The sequence below is a fragment of the Barbus barbus genome (assembly GCF_936440315.1).
Source record: "Barbus barbus genome assembly, chromosome: 36".
NCBI lineage: Eukaryota > Metazoa > Chordata > Actinopteri > Cypriniformes > Cyprinidae > Barbus > Barbus barbus.
Window position 1 is genome coordinate 27085355 of NC_136714.1, and position 17291 is coordinate 27102645.

At 34.0% G+C, this 17291-nt stretch overlaps 2 protein-coding genes across 4 annotated transcripts in view; one reads left to right on the forward strand and one right to left on the reverse strand.

The window, feature by feature from the left end:
* rab27b (RAB27B, member RAS oncogene family) overlaps positions 1-13955 on the forward strand; it is a 40714-nt gene extending 26759 nt beyond the window's left edge. For both annotated transcript variants that reach the window (XM_079394688.1, XM_079394687.1), the window contains 5 exons: positions 1566-1737; positions 7888-7973; positions 9014-9117; positions 10177-10300; positions 12733-13955. In XM_079394688.1, coding sequence (XP_079250814.1) covers positions 1585-1737; positions 7888-7973; positions 9014-9117; positions 10177-10300; positions 12733-12916 — 651 coding nt within the window. In that variant the 5' untranslated portion in view covers positions 1566-1584 and the 3' untranslated portion in view covers positions 12917-13955. The remainder of the gene's footprint in view (positions 1-1565; positions 1738-7887; positions 7974-9013; positions 9118-10176; positions 10301-12732) is intronic.
* Positions 13956-16530: 2575 nt separating this feature from the next.
* The window catches only part of LOC306856107 (uncharacterized protein), a 37913-nt gene continuing 37152 nt past the window's right edge, over positions 16531-17291 (reverse strand). For both annotated transcript variants that reach the window (XM_079395131.1, XM_079395132.1), the window contains one exon: positions 16531-17291. This exon is cut by the window's right edge and continues 1007 nt beyond it. The gene's annotated coding sequence lies outside the window, so the exon portion shown is untranslated.

Consider the following 17291-nt stretch of genomic DNA (forward strand, 5'->3'; position numbering starts at 1 on the left):
GATTTTGCGATCACGCGCACTCTGTGTAGAGTGAGCACATCTTACAGTGCGTGCATAATTATTAGGCACATTGATATTCTGATCATATATTTTTTTTCAAGCACATTTGACCAATTCCAAATTGTCCATGAAGGCTAGAAGTAAAAAAAAAACTCCTTATATTCAGGTGTGCAGAATTATGAAAAAAGCCAAAAAAGAGATTTAACTCCGACTCAAAAGTAAAAAATTATTAAATCTCCATGAGAAATATTAAAAACTAATACAATACAGAAATTGCAAAGTTAAGGCATGACCATTAGGCAGCAGAATGCTCATTGGGTCAGTGGGGTCAGAAAAAAACAGGTGGAGAAGAAACGACACGTTAACGGCAAAAGAGAATTATGAATTATGAAAAATTAAGAATTAATGTGAAGAATTAGTCTCCAGCGTCACCATTTTCCAGAACTGCAACCTACTCTAGAGTATCCAGAAGTGCAATATGTCAGGTTCTCAGAGACTTTGCTTGGGTAAAAAAATCCTAAAAATTACTCTCACTTAGTAAGAATAACATGCTGAAGTGTTGTGAAATACATGAAGACTAATTTTTTATAGGCAGATAAGCTGAGCGAGACCAGCACCACATCCTCTTGTACCACTGTTTGAAGAATCTATCTTCCAGAAACTAGCAGTAAGTTTTAGGAGCTCATTTTTAGTCCATCTCTGCAAGACAGACTATTCAGGATAGGAGATGGACTAAAAATGAACTCCCAAAACTTACTGCGACATGGAGCTAAGGAGAAAATGTAGAACTTGACAAATTGGAAAAACAGCTTAGTGAAAATTTTTCTTTACAGTATATTTTTCTTGCAGATTTGCACATGTACAAGGTTTAAAATGTTCATGAAATATTCAAGTTTTGAGCAGCTGCACGTTTGAGCACCTGCATTCCTCTAGGCCAAAGATGAAAAAAATGGGATTTACAATGTTTAACAAAATAAATTTGACTTGAGTTTTTTTAAAAAGATTTTATTGATGAGTAACGTCTCTATTGAGAGAATGTGGAAATGTTTGATGTTAACTGGTTTTATCGTGCTATTACAACATTTAACCACTTTTTATTAACTTAAAAATTTAGAAATTCTTTCAATTTAAATCTTGTACAAGAACTAGCTAAACCAGTTTGATGCATATTTTATCAATATTTTAGAAATTGTATTTGAATATTACCAGTACTGTCTTCAGTGGATTTCATTCAACTCCTTTGAACACGACTGCTCAGAACAGTCTAAATTTATGAAGCCTACACATTCAAAACATTATTAATATGACATTTTTTAATGTAAATGTTAAGTACTGTAAAGTCTTTCAGGTGTGAATTTGATAGGTGCTTGATATGAAATAAATGGTGCTTTAAAAAGTCCATGAATCTGGTGTATAATAATGGAAAATATTTCCGTTTTAGTTAACTGTAACAACCCTTGTAATTTAATTGATTTGCTTTGGTTCCATATTTCCATGGAGTTTGTATGTTTGCTGTATTGAGTTATTGTGGTTGCTGTAATATCCTCATGCTGTTTATTGTGCAGGTTCAGCTCCAGCAGCACTATGACCGATGGAGATTACGACTATCTGATCAAACTCCTGGCTCTCGGGGACTCCGGAGTGGGCAAGACCACCTTCCTCTACCGCTACACCGACAACAAGTTCAACCCCAAATTCATCACCACCGTGGGCATCGATTTCAGGGAAAAGAGAGTGGTTAGTGTCTGTTGGCCTGACGGCTCTTGAGTTACGAGCTTTGATGTTTCCTGCGAGTTCGGCCCTCTATCCTCATGTAATTGGCTCATAATTCAGTGTATGTGTGTGTGTATGTGTGTGTGAGAGAGAGAGTGTGTGAGGGTGATTAAAGTTTATTGATGTGGATCATAAAGTGTGAAGAGCCACACACAATGGACTTCACACACTCCAGCAGCATTAAACGAGCAAATCTCTGAGACGCAGCGAACAGATCTGAGCTGATAGGAGCCGGAGCCACGGGAGCGATGAGTTCAGACTGTTTACAGACATGCTGACGTATCTGAAGAAGCTGTACTGTCTTTTACAGGAAATCTAGAGGATTTATATAAATATAATATAACTATATATGATAGTTAAAGCGCTGGCCCCGCCCCCAGACCTGTACGTCATCTTACATTTCATACAGTTGGCTTTTGACAAATATGATGCAGGACAACAACTCCATAAATGCAGATATAAAAATAAAGATGTTGGGGCAAAAATGCTCCTCTATGAGTTTTTGTCTCATATATATATATCATATGATAAGCGATATCACACGAGCAATGACAGCAGTATCACACGTTTGTCCCGAATATCACAAGTTTAAATGTAATTTTATACAACAGTTCAGTAAATAAGAAGTGAATATTGTGTTATAGTTTAAACACAATATTGTGTGTTTTTGCTCAGTTTTGCCAACAAAAACATTACCTATAAAGTAGAGATCGACCGATATATCGATTTCCCGATATTTAAGCATTTTTCCATAATCGAATATCGGTTTTGTAATATCGGATTCCCCGATAAACTAAAGGAAGTAGCCTATAGTTGAGTAGCCTATAGTTCTGTGTAAAGGCATAGATAAACCGCGCTGTCAGCAGCATAATTTAGAGCATGCCAGTTGAGAAATGCAATAAAATACAATGCTTGTTATATTCCAATATTCCAGAGAATATTATTCCGTGAATTAACATTATCCAGTGAATTATTCTTCACTCTTTATCCTATTAAACAGCTTATAAACCTACTAAAACTGTAGTTAAAAATTAAGTTGATATGACTCCTTTCCTTTATTTTCTCCATTTGAAAACATTAGACTTTCTATGTTCATTTTGCTTACTGCTAATATTAGTGTTGCTGCTAAAGCTTTTTATAAATAAAATGTTTTTTATTGTTGTAATACGAAGATTAAATTGAACATGACAGGGCTCTAGACTGCGACCAAAATGGTAATTGTTTGCGAGTTAAAATTTGACGTGGTCGCATTTGTACGAGTGCCTGGTCTGCGCTACTCCAAAGCGTCTGCTTCATACAGCGCGCGCTGCAGAGCTGCTGCACATTATAGCAGGAGACAGATTTCACTGATCACGTGAAGAGAGGTGCTTTCAGCACGAGCGCTTAGTGGGTAGAGCCTGGTTTATACTCGCTGCGTCAGCACGAGCGTGAAGGTGCGCTTCGCGGATGGAGCGCAACGGATGGATTTGTTTTCAAACTAAAGTAAAAGACCGCTTCTTAAACCAGAGAAGGTGAACGTGGTGGTATTCTTGTAGAAAAAACTCCTGTCAGCTACAGCCAGTTTAGTTTTACTTTTCTTTTTGTTTTCGTTTTGAGAAGCTTGTTATCTTTGCTGTTTACCTCAGGTTATGCTATGGAGGCTTTCCTTAATTAAAAAAATATATATATATTAATATTTATTTGCTTCCTCAGAGTTTGCTAAACATTCTGTAATATACTAGGTATATAGTACAGCATGTGGTGTGTCCTATGCCATGCCTCTTCTTATTCGTTTTTGTTGATAAATGTTATGTAAGAGTTTGTCATTGTCAACGTACTGTTTTATTGTTGTTGCGCTTTTTAATTAAGAATAACAATGAATCCATCTTTTGTTTTAGTCTTAAAAAGTTAAAGGTGTATAGATATAAGCAAAACAGACAATGATCTTTTCTTGTAAAATGTGACACCAAGATCGCAAATTTGAAAGTAAAAAGCGCACGAAAAAAGGAATTCCTGTGCACAAAATTTAAATCACAAATAATACAGATGAAAAAGAACGAGTTGAATGTTGAAAACTTTCGTTACCATATAACTATAAACAGTGTTGGGGAAAGTTACTTTTAAAAGTAATGCATTACAATATTGCGTTACTCCCTAAAAAAGTAACTAATTACGTTACTTAGCTACTTTTTATGGAAAGTAATGCGTTACGTTACTTTTGCGTTACTTTTGCGTTACTTTTTAAATATGAGCAGGGCTTGATTGTTTTTAATACAAGAAATTACATTAATACAAATGTAAAAGCCCTGTATCTTGTGAAGGAAAAGTAAATTCACGTCTGTAAAGTAAAACTCAGGAAAAGAAGGTTTAACTCTTCTCTTCGGCAATAAAAAAAACAATGAAGTACAATTGTTAGTTTATCTAAAGTCATTTTTACTTATTAGTATGGTTGAACTGGATCATCAAAGGTCAGCAGCAAAGACATTGGTTACTAAAATGGGATTAGATACATTTGTGTTGTTTAACATATTTAATTATTGCAGTTTGCGTCATATTCTGAGTTTGCATTTCACTGTTTTAATTCATGTTGATGAATACTAAATCAGTTTTTTGCGAGTGGGGTGAATTCATGCACATTCACATTTAGATCTATAGTAACAGCATGTTCACACAGCGCACTGTCAGTCAATAAATGGGGAAAAAGTAACTGGCGTTACTTTTTTGAAAAAGTAACTCAGATATTTTCTTGTAAATTAAAAAGTAATGCGTTACTTTACTAGTTACTTGAAAAAAGTAATATTATTACGTAACTCGCGTTACTTGTAATGCGTTACCCCCAACACTGACTATAAACTATGATAAAAGTTCATCAGCATGCATTGATTAATCAAATGTTGTAGCAAAAACAAAAAACAAATTGCAACCAAATTATGTGCTCGTGCACAAAAGTGAGATCAGTGGGAAGAATGAGTCTAGAGCCCTGCATGAAAGACTGCTAATTCTCAAAACATTTTTTGTTAAGATGACTGAAAGGAGGAAAAACCAAAGTAAAGTATGGACTTACTTCACGCAGTCATTTATTTACTTTATAACAGTAAATAAATATCGGTTCTGCATATCGGTTATCGGGCACATAGACATGCAAATAATTGGTATCGGTATCGGTTATAAAAAATCAATATCGGTCGATCACTACTATAAAGCCACAGCAGAATTGTTGTGCGTCTGTGAGCAGCACAGCGGTGTTTATTTTGAACGAATGGCGTAAATCAATGATTCAAATCTCCATTCATAAAGTGAGCCATTTACTGAATTCCTGAATGAATCAGCCGTTTGAACGAATCAAATGAATGAATGACTCCTAAAGACATTTACCGCCACCTGCTGCCAGTTTTAGTTTCTTATTTAGAGTATCCTTGTATTATTTCATAAAAAAAAAAAAATAATTAAAAAGGGGAAAAAAACTAAAGAAAAAAAATTAATTGTCATAATTTACTCAAACCTGAATGACTTACTATCTTTTGTGATGGTATCTTTTGAGAAGGTTTTTTGAAGACTGTTGGTAACAAAGCTGTTTTGGTTACCAGTGACTTTCATTGTATAAAGGAAAAAACAAAAAAACAAACTGATTAATCGCATGATTGTCATGAGTTAACTCGCGATTAATCGCAACTTAATCACACATTTTTATTTGTTCTAAATGGACCTTAAATGAATACTTTTCAAGTTTTAAGTAAATTAGTACTTTTCTAATCAAATTGGGCGTGGACAAATATGGATGCTTTATGCAAATATATGTTTATTATTATTGAAACCATACTCAACATAGAACATGAAGACTAGACATGTTTCAAAGGTCATAGATGTTTTTCAGAGAACTTGTTCATGTCTATTAGACACATGAAAAAAGAAATACCAGGTTCCCAGTACTTCTCTTTCTTTGCACTGAGCAATTTACTAACACAAACCTGTTTACATTTTACTTCTTCTGAACATGCAAAAATGTACATTATTATTATTTATTATTATATTTGTTTGCCTCTCTGTGCCCACATACTGAATTTTGATGCAACTAAATTCTCAATAAAACTATATATTTGACTATTTATGTTGTCAGACAACGGAATGAATATGAAATAGTGATTGAAATGCGACCCATTAATACTAGGCTACATAACCAGCTCTCCTTTCCAAGATGTTAATCTGCACAAAAATCCTGATAATCGAGCCGTCATCTGATGAAATCAAATACACATAAGATGAAGACAATAGCTGTGCTGTGATTTCGGCTAAACTTGCATGTAAAATTAGAGAAGCAACATAATATCTGTTTTTAACTGAAAGCACTGCTCCTCTAAGGAACACTGTGCATCTCCATTTTTCCAACTACGGGCTAGGCCATGGGTCATACAGAAAATGCACGCTGCGTTAATTTAGTGCCGTTAAACTGAATTTGTGTTAACGCGTTAACTTTGACAGCCCTGTCAAAAACACATTTCTTTAGAGACATTATTCCCGAGTGAGTCCTGTGCAGTGCAGCCGAATGAAGCGTGTTGATGGACGCGCTCTTGCTCTCGCTCCAGTCGATGCGTGCGCGGGTGCGCTCTTCCGGGAGAAATGCCCATATAAGGAGTTCCACCCTTGTTTACATCACGAAGAGCCACGATCGGAAAAAAAATCTCTGAAACTTGTACGAACCCGGAAGTAAGATTTTCGGCACAGAAATACTCTGTTATACGTCCAAATTGTTTTTTGACACTTTGTTCATGCTTAGCATGAGAATCAAACTCTTTAACTGTGTAAACAACTCTGAATGCATGAAACAGCATTGCACCCACCCTTTAAGTTCAACCGCGCGCGTGTGCGTGTGCGAGTGAGGACGTGCAAAGCGTGTTGCCACCCACTAAATGAGCCTGCCCTGATCTGGAAAAGATCGAGAATGAGGCCTCAGGCCTGAACTTCTCAAACACACTCCCAGTATGAATCATCTGAGCTCAGAGACGCAGAGCATTATCAGTGACACACGGTCACATCATGTCAGGAACAATCCTCCATTATTCTCCAGCATTATAAACACAATCTCATACATTTACATTTAGTGCCAGACCCAAACCCTGTCTGCAGTATCTTTCAGATTATTACATCTTTTTTCTACTCACTTTAGTACTACTACTATTTTTTTTTTAAATAGTTTTATTGTAATTTTTATTTCTTCTAAGCACAATTATTTAGTGCCGGACACATATATTTCAGATATTTATTTATTTATTTAAAAGTTTTAGTTATTATTTATTACATTATCCTATTCTACTTACTTTAGGACTGTTCTTGTTTATTTATTTATTTGTCTATTAATTTTTAATATCATTTTTATTGTTTGATTGTAATTTGTTTCCCTTTGTAAGCACACAGTTATTTAGTGCCAGACACAAAATCCTCATTTATGTCAGGATTTTTATGATCTTTTTCTGTCTACAGTATGTTTCAGATTATTTTATTTGTTTGTTTGTTTATTTACTTACAATATTTAGTTTCTATTTAATTGTTACATTAACTTTTTCTACATTAGGACTGTTCTATTTATTTATTTACATAAATGTATTGTTTTATTGTAATATGCTGCTTCCTTTAAGCATATGATTATTTAAGATGTTTTATTTATTTATTTAAAATATTTAGTTTCTATTAATTGTAACATCTTTTTCTACTTACTTTTGGACTGTTCTTATTTTTATTTATCTATTTATTTATTTTAATTACTTTTTGTTTTTTGATTATAATATGTTTCTCCATGTAATCACACAATTATTTAGTGTGCTTTTTTGGGGGGGTGTTTTATGCTCTTTTTTTTTCCTTCGGAGACTCTTTAAATGTCACAGATGAAGTGGGCAGGAAGACAGAGAGATGAAAGCATCTATCCCAGCATGCAGTGCGGCTCAGGCAGATCAATAACAGCATCCATCTGAGCTAAAGCGAGCAGAAGAACAGCAGTTTCCCGGCGTCTGAATCATGTTATTTAGAGTTTATGTTTGGTGTTTTCAGTCTGACCTCGAGCCAAAACCCCTTCAGAGACTCTGAATATTTGATGTAGTGAAGGTTTGGTGCTGATCTCTGCTGGTGTGTGTTGTTCTGCAGGTTTATACGACAAACAGCCCCAATGGAACGACGGGAAAGACGTTTAAGGTTCACCTGCAGCTCTGGGACACGGCGGGACAGGAGAGGTGCGCTCTTCCTTTCATAATCATGATCACGTTCCCATAGTCTCCATAGTCTCCTGCTTTCCCAGTATCAGCTCCATCTGCGTCGTCTGGACCAGGGCTTTTCAATCTTATAGATGCCATGGACCCTAAATGTGATCAATGCAGTGGACACTCATCTTAAAATGAAGAGTTAATTTGCAAAAACGATAACTCAAAAATCATGTTTTTTCATTGTGCATTCTGATTAATCTCAATCAAACTGCAGTTGGGTTATTTTAATTAGGTTAACACAATAAAAACATGATAACATAATAAAAAACATGATTTTTGTAAATAAAAAAAACATCTGTTTTTGCAAATAAACTCTTCAAATATATTCTACTGCTGTAATACATTTATTTATTTTAATTTATTGTTTATAATTTTTATTGTTCACCTGCTTTAAAAAATGTATTATTAAGCATTTTAAAGTAATAGTTTTAAATATATTTATTATCTATTTTGTTAGTTTATTTATTTTACATTAATGTTTTTCCTACTCACTAGAGTAGTGCACTGTTAAATGTATTTATTTCAATCCAATTATTTTAATGTATTTTTCTTTATTTATTTGTTTTAATATACTTTGATTTTTATTTTACTTTATGACTTTATGAACTTTATTATACATATTTTTACTCCCTATAAAAAAGTTCAGTTAGGTACATTTTTATATTTATTTTTTTATTATTTATTGAAACTTTATTTATTTACTATCTTTTTTGTTTATTTTACATTAATTTTTTCACTATACATACTCTACTGTTAGATTGATTGATTAATTGATTGTCATTATTATTTAATTATTTTTTATATATTTTTAAATATATCTGTTAATCTATGTATATATTTCAATATAACCGTATTATTTATTTTTATTTGTTTTAATATGTATTTTTTTTACATTACACTGTTTTTCTCCTGACTTTGACATCCCCTGATTTGGACGGCTGAGATGTTTGAGAGACACAGACACAGACTGTAGACACTGATCAGAGATTGTGCTTTGTTCTCCGGCTCAGGTTCAGGAGTTTGACCACGGCGTTCTTCAGGGATGCGATGGGTTTCCTGCTCATGTTCGATCTGACGAGCCAGCAGAGTTTCCTGAACGTCAGGAACTGGATGAGTGAGTGAGCGCAGACACACGATATCAATTTGATATCACGATGCACTGCATTCTCAATTTTACATTTTGCTTCACATGTATACAATTTTGTCAATAACTACAACATCAGATTTATGAACTGAACCTTTAATTTTACCTGCTCAAAGAAAACATGCTTCTTGAATGTATCAAACATCAAACAAAACTAAGTCTGGGCACAGAAGACAACAGGAGCATATAGAACAAATACACAAAAGTAAATACTAAAAGTGCATCATGCAAGTACTTATACAGTGCAGTGTATACAAAACATTTATTAATTAGTGGTGTTACCCTCTGCATATTTTATTTGTTGCATGACATGATTTACGCACAGCGTGTGTCTTCTCCAGGTCGTGCATAAAAGCTGAAATGTGACCCTGGAGCACAAAAGCATCATTAAGTCTTAAGGCGCTGGGGTATATTTGTAGCAATAGCCAACAATACATTGTATGGGTCAAAATTATAGATTTTTCTTTTATGCCAAAAATCATTAGGATATTAAGTAAAGATCATGTTCCATGAAGATATTTTGTAAATTTACTACTATGAATATATCTAAACTTCATTTTTGATTAGTAATATGCATTGCTAAGAACTTCATTTGAACCTAGTCCTCATCTGCATCGCGGTGCATCGTAGAAACGATTAATTTCGACTCCCCGCTGACCAGAGTAACTGACTCACTGTGGACAGGTTTCTCACTTACACTGCTATACTCTTCCTCATTTTTCTCTTCCTTACCTTCTTCCTCTTCTTCTTATTCTTTCTGTTTCCTGTCCTTTTCTTCTTCCACTTCCTCTTTTCCTATCTGTTTCTTTTCCGCTTCCTCTTGTTTTCTTCTTTCTATTCTTCCTCTTTCCTCCTCTTGTTCTTCTTTTTCCTTTTCCTCTTCTTCGTCTTCTTTTTATGCTTTCTTATTTTTTCTTCTTCATCCTCTTCCTCCTTCGTCTCCTTCTTCCGCTTCCTAATCTTTTTCCTCTTCTTTGTCCTTCTTCATCCTCCTCCTCTTCTTATTTTCCTGTGTGTGTGTGTGTGTAGGTCAGCTCCAGGCTAACGCGTATTGTGAGAATCCAGATATTGTTCTTGTGGGTAATAAAGCTGATCTGAACGACCAGAGGGAAGTCCAGGAGAAACAAGCGAAGGAACTAGCGGACAAATACGGGTGAGTGTGTGTGTGGGTGTGTTTTTGTGTGTGTGTGTGTGTGTGAGACATTGTGTTTGGTTTAAATGCATAAAAAAGATGCCATATATAAGAAGTCCCTCTCCACATATGTACCAACTTTAATTTTTCAAAAAACATTAGTTATTTGTCATTTTTCTGTTATTCAAAGTGTCAAAACATCATGTGGTGCGACCGTCCGGCCATACATTTTGTTTTGGAAACATCTTTGATATTACCCTAAATTTATTCAGATTCATTTTCTGCACTATTTGGCATGTTTTCCAAAGTGTTCTGTAATCCTGTATAAAATTGCAAAGCATTTTTATTTATATTTCCATCATAATATTCAAACAAACTTTGTCTGATAATCTCCATTTTATGAAATATCATGTGGTGCGACCATCAAGAAACTACCATTTTGGTACTTTTATGTTGAAATCCATTCAAAGATGAGACTTTGCATCATATAACAATTTGCCAAGAACCCATAGAAGCATCAAGCTGGTTTGTAACTTTTTCAAATCTGGAAAAAAATAACCTTTTCAATGGCTGGTATGTAGTTACCACATTTGGATATCATGTGGTATGACCTCAAAAAAACAATGAATATTAAGTTATTTCTACAAGCATTTATTTGTATTATAAATTTCATCGTGACCTTTCATGGGAAGCTAGCTTGTTTTGTTTAGGTGGCTAAATCTGTGCTTTATTTTGACTGAATTTGAAAATATCATGTGGTGCGACCACTGCAGAGTGTTTTCCATTATAGATATATGTCCCAGATTCACAGTTTTTGTGCTTTTATATTCAATTAATGGTTTATATACACAAAATACTTTATTTTAATATAATTTGGAGTAACTTTTTCGAGCATTTCGAGCAGTTTATGTGTAATCTTTGTACAATATGAGAAAAAAATGCAAAAAAATAGGAATTTAGAGCATCTAATTTCAGTTTGGTAATTATGCATTTATTAGTCATTTATTATATATTTATTAATAACTATTTTAATCTATTTTACTAGATTCCACTGCCAAGCAAAGCCAAATAAACGCTCACCATAGGCAGCATGTTAATTCTGACCCTGCAGTCTAGCACAAACTCCAGATGTAATTTTCTGCTGTAAGAAAGATGTTTATGATTTCATCTCAGAACCTGAGCCAGCAACTCTAAATTAACCCTTAGCAAAGACCCGCCCTTAGTTACTGTTGCTACGTCAGACAAACCATCCGACAAACCATGGCACTTTTATGCCACACATCATGTTCTCATGCAGTGAAAAATACATCCCGGGGCAAAGAAGACACTGACAACACGCCGACATACAAGACAGAGCAGGTTACTTTTGGTATTAAACAACAAAAAAAAGGACTAAATTTAAACTCTGAGAATTTAAGAAATTCAAACAAAAAACACTGTTTTTTTTGGCTCTTTAATGTGTCGTGACAGATCGCTGTAGCACCTCAGTTCAAGCGGCACGTGACCAATCATCTCTTACTAGTTATAGCACAAAATAAACATGAATGAACATCAGAAGGTATCTTGTTTCAACTGTGAAAAGATGTCAATACACACTATTTTTCAAGTTCAAGTCCTTGAAATGTTTAGCTTGAATGCAAAGTTTCTTAGTCATCTGGCTCTTTTTAAAAAAAAAAAAATATTTATAGTAAAATAAAAATGGTAATTATTGGCTAAAATAGTAATTATGTGTGAATCTTATTTATTTAAATGATTCATATTATTATTTTTTCTTATTCTTATATATACTCAAGGGCACCTGACGTTACTCTCGTGTCAATTATGATTGCTCAGAAAGCCTCTTAATCAAACTCCCGGTGAAGGGTCAATGCCAAGCTTGGGCAAAGTTTAGAAATAACTGGGGCTAAAAAAATGACTGCAGTTAATGCAATATGCTGAACTTTTCACACGTTTCTTTAAATAGATTTTTAATGATGTAAGGTCTTTGTGTCATTTGGAGCGACCACTCATCATGCGGTGCGACCAATAATAGCAATAACTTATTAAATTAAAAATAAATTATTTAATTTCTGTGGCTGAAATATGGTCATTGCTATAGTAAGTGAGTAAGTGAAGTAACATACTGCCAAGTATGGTGACCCATACTCGGAATTCGTGCTCTGCATTTAACCCATCCAACCCATCCAGTTGCGGGTTCGGTGCCTTGCTCAAGGGCACCTCAGTCGTGGTATTGAGGGTGGAGAGAGCACTAGACATTCACTCCCCCCACCTACAATCCCTGCCGGATCTGAGACTCGAACCCACAACCTTTGGATTACGACTCTCTAACGACTTTCCCATATGTGGATGTCTGTCATTATATAACAGCATATGTAACACTTCTTTATTGTTTGTATGTTTTAGAGAGAATCCAGGCTTTTTCTTCTGATGTTTGTCTTTCTCCTCTTTCCCAGAATTCCCTACTTTGAGACGAGTGCGGCGACCGGTGTGGAGGTGGACAAGGCCGTGGTGACGCTGCTGGATCTGGTGATGAAGCGGATGGAGCAGTGTGTGGACAAACCGGCGGCAGACGCACACAACACAGACAGCAGCAAACTGGACGCTGCGCCGGCCAACGAGAAGAAGTGTGCGTGTTAAAGCAGAGGGATCTCATCCTCCCAACCTACTGTATTACAGATATGTGTGTGTGTGTGGGGACACTCGTCTTTCCCTCCGAGAGTCTGTGAGAGCTGTGCTACTGCCATCTTTAACAACCCGTCCAAATTCAGCAAATGCATCTGAAATATTCATATAGAGATCTTAGCTCAGAAACTCACACTAAAAACCTGATGTGGCCATAATCTCGAGTTGGACACTCATCATCTAAATGAATGTACATAAAAACAGATATATCTGGCTCGCCGAGAGCTGAACCACATTCATACACTACCAGGCAGAAGGTTGGAGTAGTTATGAGTTTTTAGTGTTGCTGAAAAAAATCTCTTCTGCTCACCTAGGCTGCATTTATTTGGTTAAAAATACAGTAAAAACAGTGAAAATGTGAAATATTTTTACAATTTCAAAGAGCTGTTCTCCATGTGAATATCTGTTCAAATGTAATTTATTCCTGTGATGCGCAGCTGTATTTTCAGCATCATTACTCCAGTCTATCCTTCAGAAATCATTCTAATATACTGATTTGCTGCTCAAGAAACATTTCTGATTTATTATCAATGTTGAAAACAGTTGTGCTGCTCAATATTTTTGTGGAAACTGTGAAATGTGACCCTGGAGCACAAAAGCAGTCTTCAGTCGCTGGGGTATATTTGTAGCAATAGTCAAAAATAAATAGTATGGGCCAAAATTATTGATTTTTCTTTTATGCCAAAAATCATTAGGATATTAAGTAAAGATCATGTTCCATGAAGATATTTTGTAAATTTCCTACCGTAAATATATCAAAACTTCATTTTTGATTAGTAATATGCATTGCGAAGAACTTAATTTGAACAACTTTAAAGGAGATTTTCTCAATATTTAGATTTTTTTGTATCTCGGCCAAATATTGTCCGATCATAACAAACCATACATCAATGGAAAGATTATTTATTCAGCTTTCAGATGATGTAAATTGACCCTTATGACTGGTTTTGTGGCCCAGGGTCACATATACCATTAAAAAAGAAAGGAGGTAAGTAAAAAATTAAATGAAAAAAAAAAAAAAAAAAAAAGTTTTCTTTGATAATACTTTACTTTTTTCCACCTTTAATTTGAAGTGCAGTAATATTATTAGTAATTGTGTAAAAATTGAGTTTATTTCAAGAATATGTGTATATCTTATTTACTTATTTGTTATATACATATATTATTCATTAAAATGTTGCAATTGCGTTAGCTGTCATTTTATATATATATATATAATGTATATGTACACTCTACAAAATGCTGGGTAAAATATGGACGAACCCAGCGGTTGGGTTACTGCCCAGAAGGTTAAACATTTAACCCAACTGTTGGCTTAAAACAGCCCAGCATGTATTCTGTCCAATATTTACCCAGCACTAGGTTGTATTTAACCCAGCATTTTTTAGAGTGTACGTATATGTGTATGTGTGTGTGTGTGTGTAAAAAAAAAGATGCATTAAATTGCTCAAAAGTATCAGTAAAGACAATTATAATGTTAAAAAGATTTCCGTTTCAAATAAATGCTATTCTTTTGAACTTTCTCTTCATCTGTGAATCCTGAAAAATAAAATGCATCACAGTTTCCACAAAAATATTGAGCAGCACAACTGTTTTCAACATTGATAATAATCAGACATGTTTCTTGAGCAGTAAATCAGTATATTAGAATGATTTCTGAAGGATCATGTGACTGAAGACTGGAGTAATGATGCTGAAAATACAGCTGCGCATCACAGAAATAAATTACAGTTTAACAGATATTCAAATAGAAAACAGCTGTTTTTAATTGTAAAAATATTTCCGAATTTTTAGTGTATTTTTACATCAAATACATCCAGCTCTGGTGAGCAGGAGAAGCTGTTGTCTGGTGGTGTGTGTTGTGATTGGAAGGCCTGCTTCTGTCAGAGTGTGTGTGGAATGGAAGCCTGTGCATGACTGACATGAGCTTGTGAATGTTTGGGCGTTTGTGTCTCTGCATGCGGTCACACGCGGCTGACGTCCAAACACGATCAATCCATACAGAGCTCTGGAGAAACTGGAAGCATGACTGTTGCAGATTCACGTCTCGATCCTGTTAGCTTGTGTTCACATCAGCCGTCAGAAACAAGTGCAGATCAATAGCTGAAGATCTGCGCTGTTTCTATGTTTGTGAGCGGCTCCAGCACACGCTTCAGACCTCTAAGAAATTCATAGCAAATGATGTATTTTAATGCATCTATATACAGACTGAATAAACTGGGAAACTTCTAATATACAGGCAGATTAATACAGATCTAATTTAAAAACGTCAAGATCTTATTTCACCCTAAATTCAAAATCATTATGATGTTTCACATTGTGACATTATATTCATGAGAGTAAGTATATAAATGTTTTTCTTTCATTTCTCATGATTTTCAGTGCGTCTCTCATTACTGTGATGCAGTATTTTATTAAAAAAATTTTGTTGCAGTAATGAAAATTTTGAATTTTTTTATTATAAAATTTAGAAATTGTTGCATTGCAAACACACGTTGGTCCTGAGTTTGAGGTGAAATGGATTTTAAATATCATGGAAAAATATCCAGCTCATATTTCACCCTAAATTCAACACCATTAAGATGTTTTGCATTAACATCATTTTCATGACAGTTTACAAAAAAATATATTTTAACATCAAACTCTTATATGTAAATTTTTTTTTTCTCAATTTTTTTTTTTTTTTTTTTTATCAATTTTCTTAATGAAAAATGTGTTATTTTAGGTCTTTTTGGGGTGAAATTCGACCTGGACGTGCTCTTTTACAAACAAATGAATACAAATCCCCTTCTGCTATGCTTTTTTAAAATTGGTGAATATCATGAAAACATGTACATGTCATATTTCACCATAAATTCAATTCCATTAAAAAAAAAAAAAATCCTTTTATTTTTCATTCTCAGTATTTCTCACTGTTTCCGTGTTTTTTTTTTTGTTTTTTTTTTAAATATGTATTTAAATCGGCAAAAAAACCCAGCATAACTATTATGGATATATATTGTAAATCATATTTTTTTTCTTATTTTCCCCTCACTTTTGTGAAATTACACTCCTAAAAATCTTGGTCCTTAAAATAGACTTAATTTTCTTAATGCAAAATATGATGTCTTATGATTTTGGGGTGAAATATGACCTGGTTTGGTTACGATTGTTTAATGAACTCTGTACTGGGATTGAAACGGTTTATTTCTGTGCTGTTCTGATTTTATTTCTGTCCTCTGGTGCCAAACTCATCGTGTGCCATAATCACGTCATCGAGCATCGTGTTTGACGAATGAAGGACGTCTGATCGCACGCCGTTCAATGTGACAATCTCTGGAGCGCTGCATCGTGTTTCTACTGAACTCCTGCTTGGCCTTGAACTGAGCCGCGGCTCTCGCTTTGGTGTTTTACTGGTTTAGTACCTCATGTGGTTTCAGGAATGGCTTTATGACCAGTGATGTTGTTCTCTTGAAGTTTACATTGAAGGATTTTCTCTCCTCGTGCCTGTAAAGATCTACTGACCAATGAAACGCTGCCCTGTTAGCTCTTTTACTGCATCACAGTATAGAAAATAACACAACTGGTTCAAAAAATTAACTCTTCAGTTTCCTTTGAGAGCGTTTATTTTTTGTTATGCGTGCAACATGTTACTAAAGAATAAAGAGGAAAGAAATAATCTTGAGTTTGAATGGTCCATGTGTGAGTGATGAATATACAGAATTTTTCAAACGCTTTTAAAAATACGCATAAAATAGCCAAAAACATTTACTAAAATATATGTAAATAAATTTTCCATCTATATACTGCATTTATATATTAAAAAAACACCAATCTATAAGTCTATAGCCTGTTTTAATTTTTTTTATTTCAAAAAATATATTTCATTAAGCTTCACTGATTAACATTTATTTAGCATATATTTTAAATATAGAAAAATTCCATTTCAAATATATTCATGTAAATATATTCTGACACACAAAAACAGTATTATTAAATTCTAGTGGATTTGGGCATCTGCCATGACACTCAATTTGAGAAATAGATTTATGAGAACTATATTTCTAAGAAAAAAATTAAATAAAATTTAGTTTTAAAAACCAAAAATTTCATTGCAAGAATTCATTTAATTAAATTCATTTTTATTTTTTTTGAGAATTATAAGTTTTGAAATAAATACATTTAGTCTTATATTTTAAAACGTAATTAGTAAAACTTTAAGTGCAAAATATATTTCATTGAGCTTTAATGGTAATAAAACATTTAGCATATATTTAAATATATATTTTGGACAGAAAAAAAAGTGTTGTATGGGTCAAAAACAGCCCAAATTTACTTTCTCAGTGTAATT